This window comes from Aotus nancymaae, unplaced genomic scaffold (genome assembly GCF_030222135.1).
Source record: "Aotus nancymaae isolate 86718 unplaced genomic scaffold, 86718_ANA_hifiasm-v0.15.2.pri h1tg000016l, whole genome shotgun sequence".
NCBI classification, from domain to species: domain Eukaryota; kingdom Metazoa; phylum Chordata; class Mammalia; order Primates; family Aotidae; genus Aotus; species Aotus nancymaae.
In genome coordinates, this window is record NW_026988428.1 from 40,649,078 (window position 1) to 40,661,338 (window position 12,261).

Genomic DNA, 12,261 nt, shown 5'->3' on the forward strand with positions numbered 1-12,261 from the left:
GATTTGCCTATTCTGGACATTTCATATAAATGGAATCAAACAAAATGTGGCCTTTTGTGACTAGCTTCTTTCACTCAGCTTAATGTTTTCAAGGCTCATCAATCTTGAAACATGTATAGTACTTCATTCTTCATTATTTTTGTGGCCAAATAACATTCTTTTGTACAGATATACCACATTTTGTTTATCTCTTCATCAGCAGATGGTTATATGGGCTGTTTCTACTTTTTGACTGTTACAAATAAGGCTTCTATGAACATTTGTGTACAAATTTTAGTGAGGACATCTAATTTCAGTTCTCTTGGATATATACCTAGGAGTGGGAATTGTGGAATCATACGATAACTATTTACATAATTTATCTGATCCTCATTAAACCCTGTGAAGCAGGTAGGCATGCACTAGTGTTTCTTAAATAGTTTTTATTTACTTTTTTTCATAAAATAGAGAGTTGGGGTCTCACTGTATTTCCCAGGCTGATCTTGAACTACTGAGCTCAAGCAATCCTTCCACCCAAGCCTCCCAAAGTCCTGTTACAGGCATGGGCCACCACACCCAGCACATTAGTGTTTCTTAGTGGGCATTTCCAAATCAGGAGACTGAGCCCCAGAATCTTTGTGAAATTGAAAGTCCACATGACTGGTTAGTAGATAATGGATCCAGATTGTCTAACTCAAAAGTCAGTGATGCTTCTATGACAACACACTGTTGGAAAGAACTGTACCCTCCCTGTCATCTTCCCTACTCTGCTCATCTCAGAAACCAAGGTTTGGGCAAGAAGGTGAGGCAGACAGGAGAGCATTGAGAGAGGAGAGTGGCCACTTGCCTTGATGCTCTCATTGATTCGATTCACTATCCAGTTGAAGAGGCGGCTGTAGATGTTCTTAGCCAGGGCGTCCCGAGCATACTGAGCCTGTGGGTGAGGCCCAGCTGGTTAGGGTGCCATCACAGAACAGAGTCAAAACAGACCCCTCCACTCCACTGAGCCCCTTACCTGCATGACACTCAGTGCAGTGACCACCTTTTCCTTGGCTGTTTCCATGGTCCTTGAGCACAAAGCTCTCTCTAGTTCCTCTGAACTCAAGTCCACCATCTCCCCAATCTCCTGAACACCTGAGGTAATGAGAAAGTACAGCATGTCCTTAGAGGCAGCTTTCTCTCAGGGGAGGGACCGCAATCTGATATGTGAAACTGCCTGAGAAACTGGTGTCCTGGGGTCTCACTGGAGAAGTCATTGCAGCCAATCCAAAACATGGCCCTTGGAGGAATCTCAGGGAGCTGGGGGGCAGAAAAAGGGGGATCTGGGCACTTTGTATGTATCATCTACTTTAATATGAGAATCTCCTGAATTAGGTGTCATTACCCCATTCTGCAAAAGAATCAACTCAGACTCAGAGAATTTCCAGACCTAGGTCTATCAAATTTCAAAACCTCATTCCAATATGTTTCATTGGGAGTTCTCAATGAGTCTGTTTAGTGGAGAACTCAGGAGTGGGCTGAGTGGGGCTGCATCAGGGCGAAGTCAATTATGCTAGAGATGGTAGAAGGACACGACTTAAAGTAGGAGATTCAAGGCCTGGGTTGGGGATCCAGCAGGGTAGGGTGCAGACCTCTCCCATCACAGATGCCACTTGCTGGTATCCCATTGGCCTGGAACTCATCAGCCACCATCACGTTTCCCAGCTTTAGCACCAGGGCTGTCACCTCTAGCACTTGTCGAATCTCCTCCTCCGAGAACCCAATCACTGCCATTGCACTCTTAGGCAGAAAACAGAAATCAAAACCTGAACTGTTGGTGCCAGTCCAGTGAGAATTGAGGATGACCTAAGGGCTCAGGCCCGCCCCACCCTGGGTACCCACCTGTACAGCACTGAAGCTGGAGGCATCGTCCATGCCATCCACTTTGGATACCTCCTGGTTCAGATAGGCATAGCCAGTTGTATCCCGCTCAAGCTTCAGGGCCTCTGGGAGGGCCAGTGTTGGGGAAGAGGTTAGTACCCAGGCTCTCTGGAACCCTCCAGCCTTGACACCTCACAGCCCTTGCCCTGATGGATTCATTCATTTATTCAAAGGAGCCATTTTTGTTTTGGGTTCTTCCCCTGCCTCCTTTGTTTTGGGATCATTAATTCCTATAATGATAGACTAATTTTTTGTTGTTGTTGAGACAGGGTCTCACTCTATCACTGTGCTGGAGCACAGTGGTGCAATCTTGGCTCACTACAAGCTCCACCTCCCAGGTTCAAGTGATTCTGATGCCTAAGCCTTCTGAGTAGCTGGGACTACAGGTGCATGCCACCATGCCCAGCTAATTTTGGTATTTTTAGTAGAGACAGGGTTTTGCCATGTTGGCCAGGCTGGTCTCAACTCCTGGACTCAAGCAATCTGCCCACCTCAGCCTCCCAAAGTGCTGTGATTACAGGTGTGAGCCACTGCACTCTGCCTAATAGACTAAATTTTAAGTACACTTTTAAGTAGCGTTTAGGGTTTTGACACTCATACTGATTAGGTTTTCCCCCAACTTTTATGAAACAAAAGCCTATTTAACTCTTCTCCCCACCCTCGGGGTTCTAAACAATAACAAATAAGCAACCCCTCCATCCTATGCAAGTGCCTCTGGAGGGTGATGGTAAGGGGAGAAAGGTAAGCTTATATCTCCTGCCTGTCCCCAGCCTCAACTCTTGGCCTGGGTTGCTCATTCATTGTTTGAACACTGAATACCAATAAAGGCAGGTAGGATGTTCCCTGACCCTGAAACTTCTTCTAAAAAGTTTTCTCTGATGCTGAGGGCCTGAGCCAAGTGGCTCTCTTGCGTTCCCCACTGGTGAATCTCTATCCCAGCCCATATCATATGGATTAGGTTATGTTTTTTTCTGTCTCACTCATAAATGAGCAACTTGTGTGTTAGGACTGTGTTTCTCATCTCCATATTTTGTACGCCTGTCTGGCAGGCAGGAACTTTTCTCTTTAATAAATGAATCAAGTGAATGATCAAAGCCGTTTCCCTAGGATGGGAAGGATTGGGTTAATCATGGAGTTTGAGGGATGTCAATTATCTGGTATGCAAATGATCTGAGAATCAGGGAGTATCTTTCAAACTATATTCTAATGGCAGCTCCCCCTGGCACGCTAATTTTGAAACAAGAGCCTGCTAAGGAGGGGCATCTGGAGGGAGAATGAGTCAGAAAGTCTGGGGATGATGACACCTGGGAGACTTCATCCAGAGTTGATTTAAACCAATAGTGACAGAACCAACCAGAACAAGACACTAATGCCTGTGATGCAGACAAGTTGAACACTACCAAAACTATTAAGCTAGAAATGAGCATGAGATCTGCAGTGGTTCCTGGAGATCATAGAGATCTCCAAGAGTGGAAAAGGAGATAGCACAGGTCCAGCATAGAATCACCAGAAACCAAAGAGACATTCTTGGGTGCCAGACACCCATGGTGCTCACAGCCAGGGGGAAGATTGGGAGGCAAACTCTAGTAGGACTTAAAGTCCACGAGCCCCTCCAGGGATGTCTACCCAGAGCCACTTCAGGCCAGTCGAGCATCCAGGCTGCGACGGACTCTTCCCTAGGCCAAGGCAAGGGGCTCTAGGCCTTCTGCTCTTACAGTCACTTGCACAGGCCTGATGGCCCCGATCACACAATATTACAATGGATCTGCTCACATACCTGTTACCCCTAAAAGACTACAAGTTCTTCAAGGACAGGGTCATGTCTTACTCAACTCTGTTTCCCTAGAGGCTAGTATAACATGTGATCATAGTAGGTGCTCAAGAGATGTTGAATGGATGAAAAAAAAATCAGGAACAGTGTCCTAGGTGAGGCAGATGTAGACCCAGGACAGCTTCAGCTGGAGCTCACTGGAAGTTCCTGAACACTTACAACATTCTGCCTGATTCCCTGCTTTAATGAAATCCCCTTAAATTAAAGGTAGAAAGGAAAGTAGATGGAGACGAGTGTTTCATATTTGAAGCCAGCTCAGGGAAAGCGGAACCCAGGCAGGAAACAGGAATAAGAACAGTGAAAAGGCAAGAAGCCATATCCCTGGCAATAAAACCCAGAAAAGTAAGAGAACAGGCAGGTAAAGGAATTTGTTCCCAACAAGTGGGTGAGGCTCAGAGTGGGAAATGCAGCAAGGAAAATCTGGGAAGCTCAAGGGAAGAGGGCTTCAGGGGTTCAGAGGCAACAGGGGTTCTGGGACTGAATGAAGGTTGGGGACTTTGCCATGTGTCACTCATGAGGACGCTTTTCCCATGCAAGCACATACTCAGCAGCTGTGCATCTGCTCCAGCCAGCAGCTGATAGAAGATGTGGAAGTTCCTTTCTCCTTTGAGCTGCTTCACCACTCGGGATTTCTCAAGCAGATCTGGAAGATAATTAGAAAACATCCTGAGGGCCTGGGAGATACCGAGTCTTCCCTCCAATTCTGCCTCCATCACCAGCATTACTAGTGGTTGGGAAGTCTCCTTGACGTCTAACATTCTGCCTTTCTACAGGGACAGATTAGCAGAAAGGGCTACCCGAGGCAGGTGGAAGATAGGTAAGTGGAATGGGAAGACACGTACAGTTTGTGATGACACCACCAAGGGGGGATCCCTTGAAGTCAAATTCAATATCCATGTATTTTCCCTTCAGAGAGAGACCAGAGAGAGAGACTTAGCTTCTTCCTCTTCTCACCACCCTGCCCAGGAGGGGTCTGTGCTACATCCCTCCCTCTCAAGCCCCCATATCCTCTCCTCCCAGGTGGGGAGACATTTACTCACAAATCGGGAAGAATTGTTGTTGCGAATGGTCTTGGCATTGCCAAAAGCTGCAGAGGTGAGGAGGGGAGAAGTGAAACTCTAGAGAAGGGAAAGGAGGAAGGGATTCCAGTCCTCGTGCCAACAGATTTTTGGGGGCTGAACAAGAGCAGTGATTTTGCAGCACTGGAAAAGAGGGTCTAGGGCTGAGTGATTCTGAGGGCTAGGTGGAGGGTGGAGAGGCCAGAGACCAGAATTCTCACCCTCCAGCACTGGGTTAGACTGCAGCAGCTGCTCCTTCACAGAGTTCACCTGCTCTCCTTTCCCACAGACGGCGGCCACGTAAGACATCACCAGCTTGCTGGCCTCTGTGCAGGAGAAACACTTGTGGGTCCCCACTCAGGACCAGCCCATACCCCCACCTCCTTAACTTCCCTCATTCCAGTGCCTCACTACCCCTTGGAGTCAGAAAAAGTGGGAAGGAAGTTCTGCAGGGTGGAGGGTCAGGTCTAGGACTGGCTTGGAAAGAGACAAAGAAGCAGTTCCAGAGGTGACTCCATGTGTTCCCCCAGCCAGGGGCCTCACCAGTCTTCCCCGATCCACTCTCGCCTGTGATGAGGATACACTGGTCTCGGTCCCTGTCCCTCAGTGACTGGTACGCCACATTTGCCAATGCATAGCTTGTGGGGAGGAAGTGGGCAATGACTGTTGTGGAGCCAGTTCAAGACACCATCTTTCACTCAATCTCCAGCACACAGGTTCACCCACTCTCTCTACTTGGAGCAGACTGTGCAAGATGTGACAGGGCTTGGAAGGGACCTCCAGAAGGTCAGGGAAGGAAGGGGAAGCTGGAGAAGCCCCTTCAGGGGAAGAGACAGAGGAAATTAAGATGCCTCAGTGTCAAAAAGCTGGGGCCCTGTCGGCCTTCCCTTGGTCTACTCACATATGGGGCTTCAGCTCATAGAAAGTATAGTCTTGATATTTGGCAATGTACTCTGGCCCATAGATGGGAAGCTGTTGATAGGGATTCACTGAGATCACCACATTCCCAATGTAGGTCTGGAGTCAGGAAGAAGGTGAAGGGAATCAGCTGGGGGGTAAGGCAGGAACCTGTGACCTCTCCAGCCACAAATCCACAGCCATAGACATCCATATGACACTCACATAAATCTCCTTGTTTTCATAGCGAAGCTGAAGATTCTTGAGCAGTGACTCCTCCACCAGGGGTTCCAGGAGGACAAGATCCTCCACTCCCACAGAACCTTCCAGGAGAGGCATGTCCAGAGGGGCCACTGATCCTGGGGATAAGGAGCAGTTTGCTGATGTCAGCTCAGCCTTAGGGGCCAGTAACTGAGGGGAGGATGGCAGAAGGTCCAAAAGAGCCTTCCTTTCTTCCTGCCCTGGCCCTAAAGAAAGCCCCCAGTCTAGGAGAGGCCTCTGGACCAGCCCAAGCTAGCTAAGGGAGGCTGAAATTCTCAGCAGGACATGGGGGGATCCCCTGCTACCTGGGTTAGAGTTAGTGGGGTTGGGGCAGAGGTGGGACAGGAACACCTGCCTCTGATCACCAGGGGAAGACAAGCATCCAGTGGGCTACAACTGGGGAAGCAGAGTTGTGACTGAAGGAGAGAGGGCTGAGGAGGAAAGCGTAAGTGAAGACTTGTGCTGCCACCAGGTACAGAAAGCCCTCTCTCTCCTGCACTGGGCCCTGGCCAGGGTCCAGACTCCCTATCTGCCCCAGTGCTTCTTCTCAATGCCTTACCTCTCACAGCCCCTATTAAAGACACCCAACCTACCCATACCCATTTCAGATTTTCTTCCAAAGATCTCTCCTCCCCTGTCATTGCTACAGTGAGTTTCATTTTTAAAATGGGAACTGGACAAGGCAGAATTATAGAGGACAGAGGCAGGAGTTCCTCCATAAGAGACTGGAATTTCCCAAAGAAAATGAAAGTGAGGTTTACTTCCCCAACAAACAAGCAGTTGTCAAGACCTCTGGATGTGCTACAGATCTGTCTCTATTTTTCCATCTCCAGCTTTTACACACACTCCTGTAACCTTCTGGCATGGACTCTGTCCCAGAGGGACACACCCAGCTTCTTGGTGGGAGTGAGTAAGAAGGAACAGAGTTGGAGCTGCAGGGAGGGTGGCAGGGCTTGGCCCCCACGCAGAAGGCACATGGCAGGTGTTCCCTAAGGAGGAAACCCGGCCCTTCTCAGTCTTTCCTGTGAGACTGAGTAGGCAGAGTGGCTGGGTACAGAACAGAATTATTAGTACAATGGTCAATGCCACTCCCAAACATGAATGAAAGAGACACATCCTCCTAGGCTATTGCATCTCTGAACCTGGGTGGGGGCGGAGAGAAAGCAGGAATGGAAGTGGGGCAAGAAGGGGCACAGGCTTCCTTCTCCCTTCACTTGGCTTTCCCCAAGCTCTAGGAAAAGAGGGCACTTGTCAATTCCCAAGAGGACACACCTGAGGAAGCAATAAGAATACCAATAATAGCAGTCTCTAGGAATCATGCAACATTTACCATGAGCTGGGCGGGGTTCTAAGCACTGTACATACACCAATTCGTTTAGTGCTTACAATATCCCCACGAAGTACATACTATTCTTGTATTTTCTAGATTTTACGAAAAGCTAAGTCTTTTAACTGATTTGGCAGGGAAGGATGAGAAGCAGAAGGTGGATGGGGAACCGGCAGCTTCTTTGGATTTGGATTTGAAGGGAGCGGGAATGTGACTGGTTGAGGGTGGGGAAGGGAAAAAGGCAACAGGCCCCAAATGGAGCACTCCAAGGTATTAAAGAGATGCAGTGACAGATTAAGGTAGGACTCACCCAACACAGGAACGAGGGTGTAACTTCACTGTCCTTTGGAGAATGGTGGATGAAATCTCAATTTGACAGGAATGGGGCATAGGAGTTCCGGCCCCGAGGATGGAGAGGTGGCTTAATGGGAGCTGTCCATGGTTCGGGGAAGCCAGGAAAGAGGCTGCCCTCCTCTTGCCAGTGTCCACTGTTCTGATTTTCCCTTTTGCTGCCTCTTCCAACCCAGGTTCCCTGCGCCAGTCAAACCAGGAGAGGCCAGAGACAGTTGCTCAGCACAAAGTCCAGGCTGTTCCTGCTGAGGGTGTGGCTCACTTAACCCTTAACAGGCCTGAAGCCCCAGAGGGAGACACCCAAGCTTGCTGTAGGTAGGAAGGGGTATTTGCCTGGCTTTAGCTGAGAGGCTTAACTAAAGGGAAGATTCTTGCTTCACTGTCTCCCAAATTTGGAAATGAAAGCTGGAATAAGGAAACTTATAGCCAAGGAAAAGATTTCCCAAAGAGAAGTCAGGAATTTTGTCAAAGACAAGTAGGGCCGCCGGGCGCGGTGGCTCACGCCTGTAATCCCAGTACTTTAGGAGGCAGAGACGGGTGGATCACGAGGTCAAGAGATCGAGACCATCCGGGTCAACATGGTGAAACCCCGTCTCTACTAAAAATACAAAAAATCAGCTGGGCGTGGTGGCGCGTGCCTGTAATCCCAGCTACTCAGGAGGCTGAGGCAGGAGAATTGCCTGAACCCAGGAGGCGGAGGTTGCGGTGAACCGAGATCGCGCCATTACACTCCAGCCTGGGTAACAAGAGCGAAACTCCGTCTCAAAAAAAAAAAAAAAAGAAAAAAAAAAGACAAGTAGGGCCAAGTACGGTTGCTCCCAGCACTTTCAGAGGCCAAGGCGGGAGGATCACTTGAGCCCAGGAGTTCGAGACCAGCCTGGGCAACATGGCGAGAAACTGTCTCTACAAAGAGCGTCTTCTTAGCACAAAAAAAAAAAAAAAAAGTACCTCCCTCAAACCTACTTTCCCTATCTTATTGGAAGTCAGGGGGTGTTAAATGAGATTACTTGGAGAGCTAAGCAGACAAAATCCCCAAATTCTTCTCCACTTCCCTTCCCCCATGTATCAGGCACCATCATAGAGATTAAGTGATTAATAATAATACCCTACACGTGTATAGATGTCCCAGTTTCATTGAACTCCCTCCGTATTGCCTCACTAAATAGCACCACCCTGAAGAAGGCAATACAGATACTCCATTAAAATGGAAAACTCGAGGCAAACACCAGACTCAGAGAGGTTACACAATGTGTCCACAGTTCCATGATAGTACATGCAGAATCAGAAACAGAATGCAGCTCCCTAACCCTAAGTTTGCCCTAGGTTGCAACCCAAGTTCTGATATTTCTAATTTTAATTCTTCTTCAGAACTAGGCTACTAAGACCCTGACATGCTGTAACAGCTCCCTCTGACAGATAAGAAGTACCCCTTCATGCAGCCAGGAAAATTCCTAAAAACAGTAGTCCCCCTCTGCCTACCATCCTCTCTCCCAGGCATGCACAAAGAACAAATTAGGTAATTATAGACACTTAATTGAAGACAGAGACTTGATTGTCCAATTCCCAGCTATGGCTGCTTGGTGCAAGGTCCAAACTCTATTGCTTTCACTGAAGCAGTGTGCATAAGCCCAACCCATTAGCAGTTCTATTATCAACCTGCCTTTACATAATTTATTAATCTACTACATATATTTGAAGGTGGAGGGGGGCAAGGAAAAGAGAGAAAGCTGAGTGGAGGTAACATCAAAACATAATGCCATGTGTAGGTAAAGGAGTATCCATGTCCTAGAGGCAGAAGTGGTTACATATCCCCTATCTACTAGTGGAGGAAACAGACCTAGAGTGAGAAAACCACTTTCCCAGGGTCACACCACTGCAAACCTGGCAGAACTTGCACCAAAACCCAAGTCTCATGTTCTCTAGGCCAGGAATCTACAGCCATGTGGGGTTTATCTGCATGACCACCCATTCACTCAACTGAATGCCTACTATGTGCTTGCTCATGAGAAAAGTGACTCTAAAACAAGATGGTAATCTCAGGCGTAAGAACAATGACATGAATGTCACAGCTAGGTCAACCAACTGTACTGGTCTGCCTGTGGGACACAAAAGGGGTTCTCTGGACATGGAAATTTGAGTGTTAAAACTAGGAAAGTCCCCGGCAAACTGGAACCAGTGGGTCTGCCTAAATTAACAAAATATGAAATAGCATCCAAGTCAGCTGGGATTTTCTAATCTCCTGCTTTCTAGGCAAAACTGAAGCGACTGGAATTTATTAGTCTTCCTCTACTCTGACTCCTAAATCACCTTCCTTTCTCCCCCATTAACATTTTAGACCATGGAAGGGGCAAGAGGTAACTTTTTGGGGTTATAGAAATTGTCTATATCCTGATTGTGGTAGTGGTTATACAACTGTCTCCATTTGTCAAAACTTAGCAAATCTGTACACTTAAAACTGGCGAATTCTATTGTATATAAATTGTACTTCAATGAAGCTGGCAAAAAAAAAAAAAAAAAACTAAGCCGGATACAATGGCCCTTGCCTGCAATCCTAACACTTTGGGAGGCCAATCACTTGAGGTCAGGAGTTCAAAACCAGCCTGGCCAACATGGTGAAACCCTGTCTCTACAAAAATACAAAAAAAAAAAAAAAAAAAAAAAATAGCCAGGCATGGTGGCAGGCACCTGTAATCCAGCTACTGAGGAGGGTGAGGCAGGAAAATCGCTTGAACCTGGGAGGCAGAGGTTGCAGTGAGCCAAGATCGCACCATTGCACTCCAGCCTGGGCAACAAGAGCCAAAACTCTCAAAAAAAAAAAGAAAGAAAGAAAGAAAGAAATTCTAAATCATTTGATTTCTGAAAAATTGGGAGGGCAGCAATCTGATTAAGCCAATTCGCTCATTAATCCTCCCACAGATATTAACTTTTAAAAAGATGTTACACAACAAAAATGCAGGTATTTTCAGATATGGTGAGGAAGATATTTGGTGGTAGAGGATCTTCTTGGCTCTCATAAATTATCTGGTGTTAATAACATTGATCATACTTACACTGGACTAAGATGTGCCAGGCAACAAGCTAAGTGCTTTACATCACTGCTATTCAAAATGAGGTCCACAGACCAGCACCATCTGATCACGTGGGAGCTTACTAGAAATCCAGAATCTTTGGGAGGCTGAAGTGGGAGGAATGCTTGAGCCCAAAAGTTCCAGGCTGCACTGAGCTATGAACATGCTACTGCACTCCAGCCTGAGAACAGAGCAAAATCCTTTCTCTTAAAAAAAAAAAAAAAAGAAAGAAATGTAGATTCTTGGGCACCATGGAAGACTTACTGAATCAGAATCTGCATTTTAACAAAATCTCCACGTGATTCCCATGCACTTTAAAGTTGGAGAACTGCTTTACGCAACTTATCTTTATTTATCCTCACTAAAACCCTATGATGTGTATCTAGCAATTATGCTTTTTTATTAGTTCTACCATTAATGATCACCTGTGTCTCTTATTTACCTAGTGGTAGTTATGGAAGGGAGAGGAGAAAAGATGTCACTAGTGTGCATTAATCAACATAAATTTATATGTGTTCTATATCCTGTTTTCCTCCTTGCCAAATTTCTGTTTAAAAAAAAAATAGACACTGCCGGGTGCAGCACTTTGGGAGGCCAAGGCGGGTGGATCATGAGGTTAGGAGATCAACACCATCCTGGCCAACATGGTAAAACCCCATCTCTACTAAAATACCAAAAATTAGCTGGGCATGGTGGTGTGTGCCTGTAATCCCAGCTACTCGAGACTGAGGCGGGGGAATCGCCTGAGCCCGGGACGCGGAGACTGCAGTGAGCCAAGATCGCACCACTGCACTCCAGCCTGGCAACAGAGCGAGACTATCTCAAAAAAAAAAAAAATAGACAGTGGATTTCCATGTAGTCTAAATAACTGAGAATGAACTTTGGGAGGCTGAGGCAGGCAGATCACCTGAGGTTAGTTCAAGACCAACATGGCCAACGTGGCAAAATCCCGTCTAAACTAAAAAATACAAAAATTTAGCCAGGCATGGTGGTGGGTGCCTGTAATTCCAGCTACTTGGAGGCCGAGGCAGGGAAAATTGCTTGAACCCAGGAGACAGAAGTTGCAGTGAGCCAAGATCACGCCACTGCACTCCAGCCTGGGTGACAGAGTGAAACTCCATCTCAAAAAACAAACAATAATAATAATAATAAATAGGCAGGGTGCAGTGGTTCACGCTTGTAATCCCAGCACTTTGGGAGGCCAAGACGGGTGGATCATTTGAAGTCAGGAGTTCAAGACCAGCCTGGCCAACATGGTGAAGCCCTGTCTCTACTAAAAATATAAAAATTAGCCAGCCGTGGTGGCAGGCGCCTGTAATTCCAGCTACTCGAGAGGCTGAGGCAGGAGAATCACTTGAACCTGGGAGGCAGAGGTTTCAGTGAGTCGAGATCACACCACTGCACTCCATCCTGGGTGACAAAAAGACACCATCTCAAAAAATAAAAATAAATAATAATAAATAACTGAGATGAAAGAAGACAGGTACAGAATATAAGAATACTACAAAGGATTCCCAGATCAAAGACAGCCAATACATAAAAGAAAATGAAAGGTACCAGACTCCTACA

The 12,261-nt window shown here is 46.9% G+C and overlaps 2 protein-coding genes across 4 annotated transcripts in view; both read right to left on the minus strand.

The window, feature by feature from the left end:
• MYO1A (myosin IA) overlaps window positions 1-12,261 on the minus strand; it is a 30,835-nt gene that overhangs the window by 13,210 nt on the left and 5,364 nt on the right. The window contains exons 1-12 of one of the 2 annotated variants that reach the window (XM_012469693.2): window positions 7,584-7,673; window positions 5,911-6,044; window positions 5,690-5,805; window positions 5,332-5,426; window positions 5,010-5,114; window positions 4,771-4,817; window positions 4,573-4,636; window positions 4,275-4,373; window positions 1,861-1,964; window positions 1,611-1,758; window positions 995-1,113; window positions 827-913 (exon numbers count right to left, since the gene is read on the minus strand). In XM_012469693.2, coding sequence (XP_012325116.2) covers window positions 827-913; window positions 995-1,113; window positions 1,611-1,758; window positions 1,861-1,964; window positions 4,275-4,373; window positions 4,573-4,636; window positions 4,771-4,817; window positions 5,010-5,114; window positions 5,332-5,426; window positions 5,690-5,805; window positions 5,911-6,024 — 1,098 coding nt within the window. In that variant the 5' untranslated portion in view covers window positions 6,025-6,044; window positions 7,584-7,673. Of the gene's footprint in view, window positions 1-826; window positions 914-994; window positions 1,114-1,610; window positions 1,759-1,860; window positions 1,965-4,274; window positions 4,374-4,572; window positions 4,637-4,770; window positions 4,818-5,009; window positions 5,115-5,331; window positions 5,427-5,689; window positions 5,806-5,910; window positions 6,045-7,583; window positions 7,674-12,261 lie in introns of those variants that run through there. The other variant, XM_012469694.3, reaches the window with a different exon arrangement.
• NEMP1 (nuclear envelope integral membrane protein 1) overlaps window positions 5,969-12,261 on the minus strand; it is a 30,411-nt gene continuing 24,118 nt past the window's right edge. Inside the window, exon 10 of one of the 2 annotated variants that reach the window (XM_012469696.2) lies at window positions 5,969-6,044. The gene's annotated coding sequence lies outside the window, so the exon portion shown is untranslated. Of the gene's footprint in view, window positions 6,045-7,727; window positions 7,806-12,261 lie in introns of those variants that run through there. The other variant, XM_012469695.2, reaches the window with a different exon arrangement.